Below are 12,512 nucleotides of genomic sequence, written 5' to 3' on the forward strand. Positions count from 1 at the left end.
CTTTAGGAGGAGGGCCAAGAGCCTAGGTTTTATCTTGTGCAGACTTTGTGGTGGACAAGTTCTGTTCTGTGGGCTTCGTCTACATTCTCTTAGCCTCGCAACACTCGTCAGGTGAGGAAGCCCGAGTTTGAATGCCCACAGTTAGCCAGCAGTTACAGGGCTGCGCTGGGACCCCACTGTGCCTGATGGTGCACCATACCCGTTCCCAGGCTAGCCCCCAGCTCCTGCTGGCCCAGAGTGGTAGGGTCCGGTTGTGGTGGGGGAATGCATTTTGCTTCAATCAAGATGCTGTCTCTATGCTTCTCCTCAAATACCATTGAATATGGCACATTATTAAAAGCCAGACTCTCTTGGCAGTATTTGATTGGACCTTTTACTAAAATCCTCGTGGGCAGAGGGGTTGGGCTTGATGATCCCCGAAGCAGGGAGATGTCAGTGTTCTGGTGGAGAAGTAGGTCATGTTTCTAATAGAGCTCCAGTGACGGCTGTTGGTGTTCCTGTTTCTGATGGGTGTTTTGTATCTGAGAAATCAGCTGTACACACTGCTTCATAGCATCAGAATGGAGAATTAAGTTTATTTTCTGACCACTAAATTACTGCTTTTGTGCATACCAAAGGGAGTTAGATATATCATTAGCAAAATTGCTTTTGATTGTTTTAAATTATGCACCAAAACTGTAATTTCTAGAAAAGGGTTTTCTAAAGATATCAGTAAAGACAAAAAAAAAAAAAGACACTGCCATTATATTAACGGTACTCCAGATGCAAATTTGTGCAGTTTGGCTGGAATAGAAATGGTCTCATCTGCCCCAGCTCCGTCAGTTTGTACCTGTGTATTAGGAAAACTCGATGTCTTTTCCCCCAATTTGTGTGGGAGATAGCCTCCTTTGTGCAGAAAAATTGCATAATCGAATGAACTCATTAATTTCCCCAAATATATTAAAAAAAATTTTTTTTTTAGTTTGGAATTATCCTTCTTCCTTGTGTCTTCAAAAGGAAGGCCCCTGTGTTTATTTTTTAGCATCTGCTGTTGGTGCTAGGATTGTGCTAGATATTCCGTATCTGTATCATCACATTTAGTCTTCTCAGGAAGCATGTAAGTTAGGTGGGCATTCCTACATTTTACATATGAAGAAAGAGAGCCTCTGAAAGGCTCAGAAAATGGTCCAGAGTGAGGCAGCTGTTAATAGAAGTAGTAGGAATATAGACCAAAGCCCAGTTTTAGAGGCAAACAGGAATATACTTTTTTTTTTTTTTTTTAAATAAGCTCCACATCCAATGTGGGGCTTGAACCCATGACCCTGAGATCAAGATCTGAGCTGAGATCAAGAGTCAGATACTTAACTGACTGCACCACCCAGGTGCCCAAGACAGGGATATTCTATACTTAACCTTCTCAGGAAGGGAAGAGCCCTTGGTGTGAGAGACCGTCACAGAGGTCCCTGTGATTGCTTCAGGCCTGGCCGCCTACCTTTCTCAGTGGCTTGAGTGGGATCAGTGTGACCGGGACCCGGAGGCTGGCGCAGTGGTGACATGAGGAAGCGTGTGGCAGGTGCCTGCTGGTGCCTTGTACATTGTTGTGTAGGTGCGTGTCAGGCCCGGTGTGTGTGCCTTCCTGTCCCCCTTCCAGTCCCAAGTGAGGAGTTCCTTTATGACATCTTTAATAAGGTGGTAGGTGGGGCTGTGCGCAGTGTCCATAAGGTGGCATTTTGTGCAGTGTTATTTTAGAACGCGCATTAGGTTGACTGACGGCAGTCTTCCAGCCTGAAATTGGCTTTGGCATTTGTACACTTGCAGATATCTTTTCTCCTGCCATATGACACACAGATTTGGATCCAAGAATAAAGATTGGTGGAGACCGAGGACCAAGCAAATGATGTTATTTTGCAGTCCTCTTTGATGAGGCATCACCCCCCCACACACACACTAACTGCCACTGGTCCCCTTCACCACCTTAGACTGTCCTTGGCCTTGAACCTGCTCTCTGCTCTTGAATTTCAGGGCAGAGAGTGTCTCACTTTCCTTAACTGAGCAATAGAGGCTGGAGAGCCGTTATGAGGTTCGGCTCTCTAACCTTCTTGTTGTATGACATTGGACCGGTTGTTGGATGTCTCAGTTCTTTGTCTGAAAAATAGGCCCGGTAACTTCCATTATCCTGTGTGCTCTGGAAATGCAGAGCTTACTGGAGGATTGTGGGACAATGTGCTTGAAAGCATCTTATATCCTTGAACATGCAAGCAGGGCTCCTTCCTCCCTTTTCATCCTTCAGAGACCTTGCTGATTTCATCATTCCCAGGGTCCCAAGTATTTCCTGTTTTCTTCTCAGGTTCCTTCTCCTCCACTTAAAAAACTAGAAAGAATAATAGCCTCATTGAGGTATAATCCACATATCATGCAATTTATCCGTTTGAAGTATATAGTGCGGTGGTTTTGTTTTGTTTTGGGTATATCCATAGAGTTGTAGAACCATTACCATAATCAATTTTAGAATGTGCTTAATTATCCAAAAAGAACCCCTGACCCATTGGCGGTGATTTCCCATTTCCCCCCATCTGTCCTAGCTGTAGGCAACCACAGATCTACTTTCTGTCTTTATATATTTGCCTGTTCCGGATGTTTCGTATAAATAGGATCATATAACACGTGATCTTTGGTGACCACGTCCACTTAGCGTAGTAGTGCTGTTGAGGTGCGTTCGTGCTCGGGTCTATACCAGCAGTTCGTTTCTTTTTATTGCCAAACTGTAGTCCATTGCATGGACGTAGCACATTTTATTTATCTGTTCATCAGTTGTTGGACATTTGGACTATTTCTACTTTTTAGCTATTTTGAATAACGTTGCCATGAACATTCATGCACAAGTCTTTGTGCGGGTGTGTGTTCTCACGTCTCCTGGGTAAACACGGAGGAGTGGAATTGCAGGGTCATATGGGAACCCTGCGTTTAACCCTTTGAAGAACTGCTAGGCTGTTTTCTACATCGGCTGCCCCCGGTTTACCTTTTCACCAGAAGCACGAAGGTTCCAGTTTCTCCACAGCCTTGCCGACACTTGTTATTATTTTGATCATAAGCTGTCCTGGGACGAGTTGGGAGTGGCGATATTTCAGTGTGATTTGATTTGCATTTCCCTGATGACTAAGGACACTGAGCATCTTTTCATGTGTTTATTGGCCATATATAGGTCTCCTTTTGAGAAGTGTCTTTCAGACCCTTTGCCCATCTTTTAATTGAGTTATTTGTGGTTTTTTTATTATTGAATTGTAATAGTTCTTTATATATTCTAGATTTGGTGCCTCTCCCCAACTTTTGAATATATTAAAATTCTCCCCACATGAAAGGCACCCCCATTTGTCCTCTTTAAGTTATTGTTTGTATGTTCATGCCACAAGTAGTTATTGAGTATCTACTGTGTCCTTGTGCTGGAAGCTGTGGATAGAGTATGACCAAGAAATGCAGAGTTCCTGAACCCTGGAGCTTATAGGCCAGTGCAGAAGGTAGACAAAGAACAAGTAATTGCACAGGCATTTAATTATGATGGTACTAATGTTCTCCCTAGAGAATTGTAGGGGGCAGTGTGGGTCCTTAACAGGGAGACCTGACCTGGTCTTGGAAATCAAGGCCTGTTCTCCCAAGGAAGACACATACGAGTGGAGTCCTAATGAATGTACTGGGATTACGGGAGAGGTGGGGGTGGGCAAGAAAGCATGTTGTAGACGGAGGAGACAGTGTACGCCAAGGCCCTGGGGTGGAAGGAACACAGACATTTGCGGGACTGATAGAAGGTGAATGTGTGGAAAGGGGCAGTGACTCGGGCTGCGGGTCACGTACAGCATGGCGGCTGTGGTAGAGGTTTTGACCGTGGTCCTTAGAGACCGGGAAATGTTCCAGTAGTTGTAAGCAGAGGCGGGTAATGTTAGCTTTGCGTTTCCTGCCGCAGTATGGAGAGTGGACTAGAAAGGGCAGGAGGAGCCGGGGGAGGGCGCTCAGGAGGCAGCTGCCATGGCTAGGCAAGCGCCAGCAGCGTCTCGGGGTTAGATGGAGGCAGTGGGGGGTGAGGAGAGGCCCAAGACCTCAGCTGGAATTAATGGAGCTTGGCGAGTAGCGAGAGTGGGTGATGAGTGTAAAGAGCAGTTGGAGAGATTCGCAGGTTTGGGTTGCACAGTGAGGGGATGGTGGTGTGATTCACCAAGACAGAGGGTGTTGAAGCTTTGGGGTGGGGACTTGGGCGGTGGATGGAGGGAGCCGAGTGCTGGGCTGGCTTCAGAGTGCCTGGGAGCCAGTAGACACGAAGGCGTCAAGGGTAGGCAGGTTGGAGCTCCGAGCCTGGGAGATAGCCACCAGATTAGTGACTCGGTAGCCATGGAGAGCTTCAGTAGGGGTGGTTCTGGTGGACTAGCAGATTGGCTTAGACTGAGGAGCGGGCGGCTGGGGGGTGGGAACGAGGAAATAGATACGAGCAAGAAAATGTGATTTAGAAGAGTGTGTTGGAAGAAGGACTGCCATAGACGGGGCATTTGGATGTCCACAGAGACGGTGGGCCAGGGCTGAGAGGGTGTCGAGGAGGAAAAGCTTGGCACTTGCCCGTCAGAGGAGGGACCTGCCAAGACACAAATTTCGTAGACCGGGAGATACACATAGATGCCATTCTAGGAACCAGAAGTCTGGACAGCCGGTTTGCATCCTGTTTTACGAGGCTGGCGTGAGAATGTCGCCTGTGTGACCAGAGGAAGTGTATTCATTGTCCTGTGCGTGTGTCTCTTCAGGACGTGAAGAAGTCCCGCCTGCCCGTCCTGTTAAAACCGTCCCGGTCGTTAGGAAACGTGTATCGGCTCCCTGCCGGCCAGGAGGTGGTGGCCCAGCTGCAGGGCCAAATCTTGGAGCTGCAGGGGGAGCTGAAGGAGTTTAAAATCCGCAATAAGCAACTTCACCAAAAGTTAATTCTGGCTGAAGCAATGATGGAGGGGAGGCCAGCGGCAGACAAAACGCTACAGAAAGGTAAGCACCGAGGAAAATGTATTCTCCGTGAGCTAGATGAACGACCCGACGGAGCTGCTCGAAATGTCAGCCTTGTTGTTTAGAACTGCAGTAAGTTTGAGTATAAATTTTATGAATTACAGTGATTAATCTCGACTCTTGACAAATACACAATCAAAGGAACACAATAAGGAAAATGAATCTATTGTTTTCATTTTGTTCTGGAGTCTGGATAAAGGGAACTTGTAAGTGTTCGCAGGTCTTGTGAGGTCATCGCTCCCTTCACTTGGGTTGGTCTGGGGGTACCCCAGCTGTGGGATGACTTGAATCTGGGTGGGTAGTTTTGGCTTTATCTGTGGAAGCCTCAGGCATATGGCATCATGTATATATAAGTGAGAACCCTCTTGGTGGGGTTTTCTAGCATGTCTAGGCTACATTACTTTGGCTTCCTCAGGGCTGATTCCAAACCCTGTCTCAGAGCAGTGTAGCTGGGCACACAGGTAGTGTTGGACCTCGTTTTCAGAGCATGCATGAGTCCACAGAAGTACACATGTTGACTGCCGATTTTGCACTTCTGCTGTAAGCACAAGGCAGCAACACATAGTACTAAGAACAACAACAGCAATCTTTTATTTATTCATTCAGAAAGTATTGATGAAACCCTGCTGTGTGCCAGGCACTGTCATAGGCCCTGGGGACGTAGTGAATAAAACAGATGCTCTAAGTCTGTGTCTAGCTTCCATTCCCGTTGTGGGGAGAAAGACAGTCCTCTGATGAGCAGGTGTGGCGAACGAGAGATGGCAGGTGCTGGGGAGGAAGGGGAAGCAGGGCTGAGGGCATGGGCAATGTGGAGCGGGATAGAGTGTGCTACCGTATGTGGGATCCTAGAGCCTCCCCGAGGAGGTGACATCTGGACACAAGCGGGAGGAGGGAGCGGAATAGTCAGCTTGGAAAGGACGTTTTTGGCCGCAGGGACAAGGGCAAAGGCCCTGATGTTGTTTGAACTTGGGAAGTTGGATGACTAGGAAGGAGGCCAGTTATGTGGCTGGAGTGGAGTGGGGAAGAGGAGATGGGAAGGAGGTTAGGGAGGTACCCATCGGGAGGGCCTGCTGAGGCCATTCTCGGGCTTTGCTTTCACGCAGATAAGACTGGAAATGGAGGGTTTCGAGAAGTGGGGTGACACGACCCGACCTCAGCTTTAAAGCAGGGATGGGCAAACTACGGCCTGTGGGCCAAGCTCACCGGCCATTTTTTAAGTTTTCTTGGAGCACCGTGACACTCCCTGATTTGCATGCTGCTTGGGACTGCTCGGGCACGGCGATTGCGGAGTTGAGTAGGTGTGAGAGAGGCCCTGTGGCCGGCAGAGCCAGAAGTAGTCTGTGTTTGGCTCTGGAAGAGATATAGGCCGACCTCTGCTTGAAAGGCTCACTGGTGACACGAACCATCGGAGTGATGGAGCTGTCCTGCCCTGAGGTGGGAGAGGCTGAGGCGGGCATCCGGTGTCTGGTTTGGGACTTCTTGAGATGCCCGTGGACCAGCCCCGTGGCGGTGCCAGGTCGGCAGCTGGAGATACAGGGCCGTAAATTTAGCAAATGTCCACATATCGCTGGTATTTGAAGCTCTGAGACTTGGAGACCCAGGGAGCAGATCCAGGCACCGAGACTGGGCCTCTCTAGTAAGCAGGGGTTGGACAGAGAAGGAGCAGCCAGGGAGGCAGGCACGGAGCCCAAGAGGATGACATCCAGAAGCTGAGTAAAGAGCCGGTTTGCTGTGTCGAATATTGTGAATCAGTAAGATGAGGCCTGAGGATTGGCCTTGGGATTTAGTAACAGGGAGCCATCACCGGTGACCTTGAGGGAGCTGTTGCCCTGGTGCGGCCAAGGCCTGCCTGGCACACGTTCCAGAGAGCCAGTGCAGGAGAGGAACCGAGAGGGCAAGGACAGACAGCTCCGAGGACTTTTACCGTAGAGTGGTGCTGAGACACGGGGCAGTTAGGAGCTACGCTGTCAGCGAGGCTTGAGGGACTCAGAATCGGGACCGCGGGCAACTGCAGCAGGTGGGTCGTCACTGGTGGTCTGGCAGCATGAGCTGCAGAGCTGGAGCTTTTAGGGAAGAGAGCATGACCTGGAGGTGTCTGTGGAGAGCGAAGGCACGTACGCTCTTCCAGGTCTGGGATCACAGGGGTTGTGGGAAAGATGGCCAGGGGATGGCCTCCACTCCGGGGGCGGCCACAGGCGAAGCAGTGTTGGGAGACAGCCCGGGCCCTTAGAGTGAGGGGGCAAGGTGCATGTGCAGGGAGGACACTGAGCTTATTTGGGATTTTGCCATCAAAGAGTTGGCATTCTGGGGTGGGGGACTGTATCTAACATGGAGATTTTCCAGGTGGCTCAGGGCTGGGAGTCTTGTACTTCCTGTGTCAGTGATAAGATGAGCACCTGTTATTTTTTCAGACTCACTGCCCACTTTAAGTACATGATGTAATGGAATCTTCTTACCAGTCCTTGAGGTAGGAATAGTAATCATCCCCGTTTTATCATGAGGCAGCACTTTCACAGATAAAGTGACTTGGCTACGGTCACACTGTCACTAACTTCCGGAGCTAGATTCAGACCAGCCTGCCTGACTTCCAGGCCCGTGCCCTTTACTGCCTTGTAAAGCCTAGCATCTCGACACCTTGCATATGGGTTTTCTGATGACCTATAGTCCATGGTATTTTCCATTGATCTTTAGGTTCATGGGCTCACTGTAGCGGAGGTTTCAAGATACGTGGGCCTTTGGCAGTATTGCTCTTCCCTCCCTCTTTCCTTTCCCACTTTCCCTCCTCCCTTCCTTCCTTCCTTCCTTCCTTCCTTCCTTCCTTCCTTCCTTCCTTCCTTCCTTCCTTCCTTCCATGTGGACATCTATTCATGCATTCAGTGACTATTCCCCAAGCACCCACTGTGTTCCCAGCCTCATGCTGGGTATAGGAGACAGAGACAGAGATGGAGAGGACTGAGATAGTCTCTCCCTTCTGAGAGCTCCCTGGTGTGTTAAACACACCAGTGCAAGGCAGAAGTGAGGGACACTTCAGGGAGGAAAGGTTTTATGACCAGGGTGACTCAGCCCAGCAGAGGCCCTGGCACTTGGCTCAGGACTTGCTGTATGAATTTACCACTGTTTCTGTTTCTTGCTGAGACACCAGGGTGCCTTGACCAGGTGCTACTCCCACAGTTGCCCAGTAGACCCTGTGGCCTCTCTCTTCTCCAGAGAAGTGGGCATAGTCTATAGAATTCATTTTCTCACTCATAGTTTTTTGAGAGCCTGGACTTAAACCATTTTAGACAAGCTGTAGTATATTTATGCTTTTTATGTCCTGTTATGGCAGCTCGATAGATTAATTTTATCTTATAAATTGCATTTTGCCTCCCCAGTGTTTTTATTTTCCCTGTCGTATCTTTGTGTTCTTCTCAGTTGCTTGGCTAGGTTTCAAGTCTATGGTTTTATTTATTTTTCCTTCTCTTCGTGAATGCCTATAGCCCAGCCCCTTGTGGGAGCCGCCTACCAGGACAGCCCGGGAGAGCAAAAGGGAATTACAACCATGCCCTGTGTCTGGAGAGACAAGGAAGGGGACAGTGACCAGCACACCAGCTATGAGACCGGTCAGAATTCAACCCCTATGTGTGTTGAGCAGCTTCCGTGTGCCAGGCACTCCTTGGGGTGTTTCATAGAAAAATTGTTACTAAGCCCTGCAGCGGGCATCTTAGGACATCATCGTTATTCCCATTTAACACATGAGGAAGCTGAGGTTTTTAAAAAGAATCGATCCGGGGTCATCCAGCTGGGAAGTGGGCACATGAGTGGGGTTATAGTAGACTGCGTGTCTGAGCTCACGGGTCCATTTGTCACCCTTTTCTCCCCGGCAGTGGGCCGGGCCCTGACAGGCGCAGTACATGCTCTCAGGGACCCCACAGCCAGCCCCGCAGCCGGGCGGCTCTCCGTGTGGTGCAACGTTGGCCTCCTGCCGCCCGGGAGGGTGGGTCGGAGGTGACCCTGAGCTGCCCCCTGGTGTGCGGGCTGTGGGAAAGGTACAGGGACGTGAGTGAGTTCCCAGGCAAGTCAGATCTATCTCTTCTTAAGCCTACAGATAAGCACAAAGGATAATAAAAGAATATTCATGTTCCCATTCAACCAGAATGAACACATGCTGACATTTTTTCTTTTTACCTTAGATCCGCCCCCCTCTGCCTTTGTTTAAAAAAAGAATCGCCTTTAATCTGAACCTAATTCACTCTGTAAGAAATAATTGTCTTCAGGAATCCTAAATTTGTCCTGGGGCGGCTATGAGAATGCCAATCTCTGGGGAAGCACTGAGTCACGGTGTATGCTCTCCCAAAGCCTCCAGTCAGTGTGGTGGATACGTGGTCACATGCTTCTGAATGTTGTAGGTTTTGAGGAGAAAGCCACTTGACCAGGCAATAAAGTACCCTTAGCTGAATCGTAGAAAGTTCCAGAACTGCAGTATTTCCTCTAATGCAGATAAATGGTCCTGGGGACATCTTTGGATTTCTTGTTCATAGCTAGTTGACTGCTAAAGGCTTCGTGTCTAACTGGCAGTTTCCCTTTCCCTCCCAAATCCCCAGCATTAGTGAACTTCCTTTGTCCGAATGTGTTTCTAGAACTTTGCACATGCTTCTGCTTGAATGTTCCCCCTTTAATTGATGCACTTTGAGGTCTCTGCTTCAGCGTCACTTTCCAGAGAAGGCCTTCCAAGTCCCTCAGTTATTTAGACACTCCCAATTGCCCCCCCCCCATATTTTCTTCTCGAACTGATTTGCTCAGTGACTGCTCTCAGCAAAGCTGGTGCCGTGTGTGACGGCCTCACTGTTCTTTGCTCTTCAGTAGCTCCTTGATAGATCCTTGAGAAATGAATGCAGGGGATTCCACAGGTGTTATTGGCCCTTACATTGAGGGCTAAGGGAAGTCTGTCCTTGCTCGTGCAGCCCTGATACGGAAGACTGCGATTGCAGGAGGGATGGGTATATCAGGAGGCAGTAGGCAGCATTCAGAGTGTTGGAGGCAGTGGGCCAGGCTTTGAGGGAGGGGCTCTGCTGCTTACTCATCCTGACCCTTGGGCAAGCTCTTATCGCTCTAAACCTCGATTTCCTCTTGTAAAATGGGGATGCCAGTGATGCCTCGCAGAGTTGTGAAGGCTATCCATTTAGTCATAGCATAGGTGGGAAGTGGTGCTCGGCCGGGCCCTGGCATGGCGGTGTGTCCTGAGGCCTTGCTAAACCGCAGGTTCACCCTCTACATACAGCTTGTAGTCCTCCCTCTCCCACACCCTCCATGCGGTGATTTCAAATGAAAGATCCACCTTTGGCCCTTCACCAAGGGCTACTGAGCTGCGAGGAGCAAAGTCAGGTTGCCGTGTCGATGCTGGGCTGTGAGATGTGCCAGAGACTGGCCTTGGAGCCTAGAAACCAGATCTTTACCGCAGCCGAATCACAAGCCGCTGTAGATTGGGGGCAGGTGTGTAAATGTTAGATTGTTGTGTTGTGAGGAACAAAGCTTAAAGTGGAGGTTAAGCGTTGGTAGGAGAATGCACACCGTCCCCCCATTCTGAGATGCGTGTGTGTGTGTGTGTGTGTGTGTGTGTAGCTAGGCATCAGAGCTGGCCACAGTCTGCATCACAGAAGGACATTCGTGTGGGTCTTATTACACTTGTCTCTGCCTGATGATTGCTTAATGAAAATCATCGAAACTGATCTTTATTCCCTTGAGTGAACGAACGTCACTTCTTGCCATGAAATTCCATTATCATGAGGTTATTATGGCAAAGATAGTTCCTTGACTCGGAAGGTGATTTATTAGAAAAAAAGCCTATTGAGATCTCTCCCTCTGTCTCTGTGTCTTACACTCATTCAGCCAGCAGTTACTTACTGAGTGCCTTCTCTGCCCCAGGCCCTGTGCCAGACCCCGGAGAACAGAGATGAATGACACGTCTGCACCCCGGGAGACCGCAGACACCAGTGACTATCACAAATTTTGTACAGTAGAAATGCTGTATTAGGAATGCTTCCTTTAGGTCATGTAGCAGCTGCTTTCTAAAATAAAAGAGTTATTTTGTAGTATTTGCATTGTGAACAGAGAGAGAAGAATGGGCTTACAGCCACGAGGAACAGTTGCAGAGCCCAGAAATTGGAATATACAGTCTGACGAGGATTTTTGTGTGCTCTGCCCTCTGAGAGCTCTCCCAGACCCTGTCATCCAATCCACATGGTTGCTTCTGCAGCCTTTGCCCTGGTCCGCAGCCCCTGCTTGCATGCCTCCTGCCTCCTATGATCGGCATCTTCTTCCATCTTCCAGCAGTTGGAGGGAAGCAGAGAATATCAGTATTAGCTGGGCTCCTTCACTACTGTGTACCAGACACTTTCTGCAGATACCGTCCCCCTTGATCCTCAGAACACAGCAAACACAACCCTTCACAGTAAATGGTGTTCTTCCCATTTTGCAGATGAAACTGCTGAGGCTCAGAGAGGTTAAGTAACCTGCCCGAGGTCATGCAGCTAGTGAGTGGCAGAGCCAGAGTTTGAAACCAGATCTGGTTCGGTTGTGAAGATGGGTTTTTCTACTCTAGCCTGCTGCCTCCTAAGGATTTAGACACCCCTTGTACTGAGCTGAGCTCCCCCTGGACGACGGGCAGTGTGGTATGTGGTTGAGGACAGAGGCATTGGACTTGGGCCTGAGCTAGAAGTCTTGCAACAAGTAGCTTAGACATCTTTTGTGGGGAGACTGAGGCTCTGAGACATTAAACTGCTTGCCTACTGCAGGTATGTAGCCAGCAAGTGGCAAAGGTGGGTGTGGTCCCCCTTCTCTTCGACTTCAGAGCTACGCCTTCTCTCTGCAGTGCGACTCCATCGCTCACACAGGCTGGGCCGCACGTCCGGGGCTTGGAAACAGCTGTCAGGAAATAGTTCCTGGCAGGGTAGTGCCTCAGTGAAACAGCTCACTGCAGGGATGTCGCGGCACCTCCCGGAACCCGTTAGACGTGGAAATGAAGACTCTCCTCAGTCGTGCGGGTTTTAGAATTATTGCTCTTCAGTGTTACTTCACACACTCCCCAGTATCTGTCAGACCTTCTGACTTCCGGTCTGGGTGAGGTGCCGTACCAGACCCCGAGACTGTGAAGGTGAAAGCCTGTCCCTCCTGTGAAGGAGCGAGAGAGGAATCCAAACATCGAATTGCTATGTAAATAAGTAAACCAGCCCGTGTCGTTCCTCCGTTTGCACCTAGCATGTGGCGTGCGTGTCCGGGGCGATGTGTGTGGGGTGCTATGTGCACAGACGGAGGGGCAGTTTGGCATCGTTTGAAGATGGGCTTTTGCAGAAGGAGAATTAGATCTGCGTGTCGAAGGATGAGTTCATTGAGTAGGCTTAGAGAACCAGATACATTCCAGGCAGAGGGAAGAGCACATGCAAAAGCATAGAGGCATAAAACAGCCTGGTGCGTGCAAGGAATTCTGGGAATCTCTGTAGGTGGTGTGAGGGGATCCTCTTGGG

General features: G+C 49.4%; 1 protein-coding gene across 6 annotated transcripts in view; it reads left to right on the plus strand.

Moving 5' to 3' along the window:
• Positions 1–12,512, plus strand: part of CDK5RAP2 (CDK5 regulatory subunit associated protein 2) — a 160,905-nt gene that overhangs the window by 104,794 nt on the left and 43,599 nt on the right. For 5 of the 6 annotated variants that reach the window (XM_045791074.2, XM_087869416.1, XM_087869418.1 and 2 more), the window contains 2 exons: positions 4,764–4,995; positions 8,490–8,612. In XM_045791074.2, coding sequence (XP_045647030.2) covers positions 4,764–4,995; positions 8,490–8,612 — 355 coding nt within the window. The remainder of the gene's footprint in view (positions 1–4,763; positions 4,996–8,489; positions 8,613–12,512) is intronic. The other variant, XM_087869417.1, reaches the window with a different exon arrangement.

The sequence above is a fragment of the Ursus americanus genome, chromosome 18, assembly GCF_024610735.1.
Source record: "Ursus americanus isolate L20-20 chromosome 18, mUrsAme1.1.p, whole genome shotgun sequence".
In the NCBI taxonomy this organism is placed as follows: Eukaryota; Metazoa; Chordata; class Mammalia; order Carnivora; family Ursidae; genus Ursus; species Ursus americanus.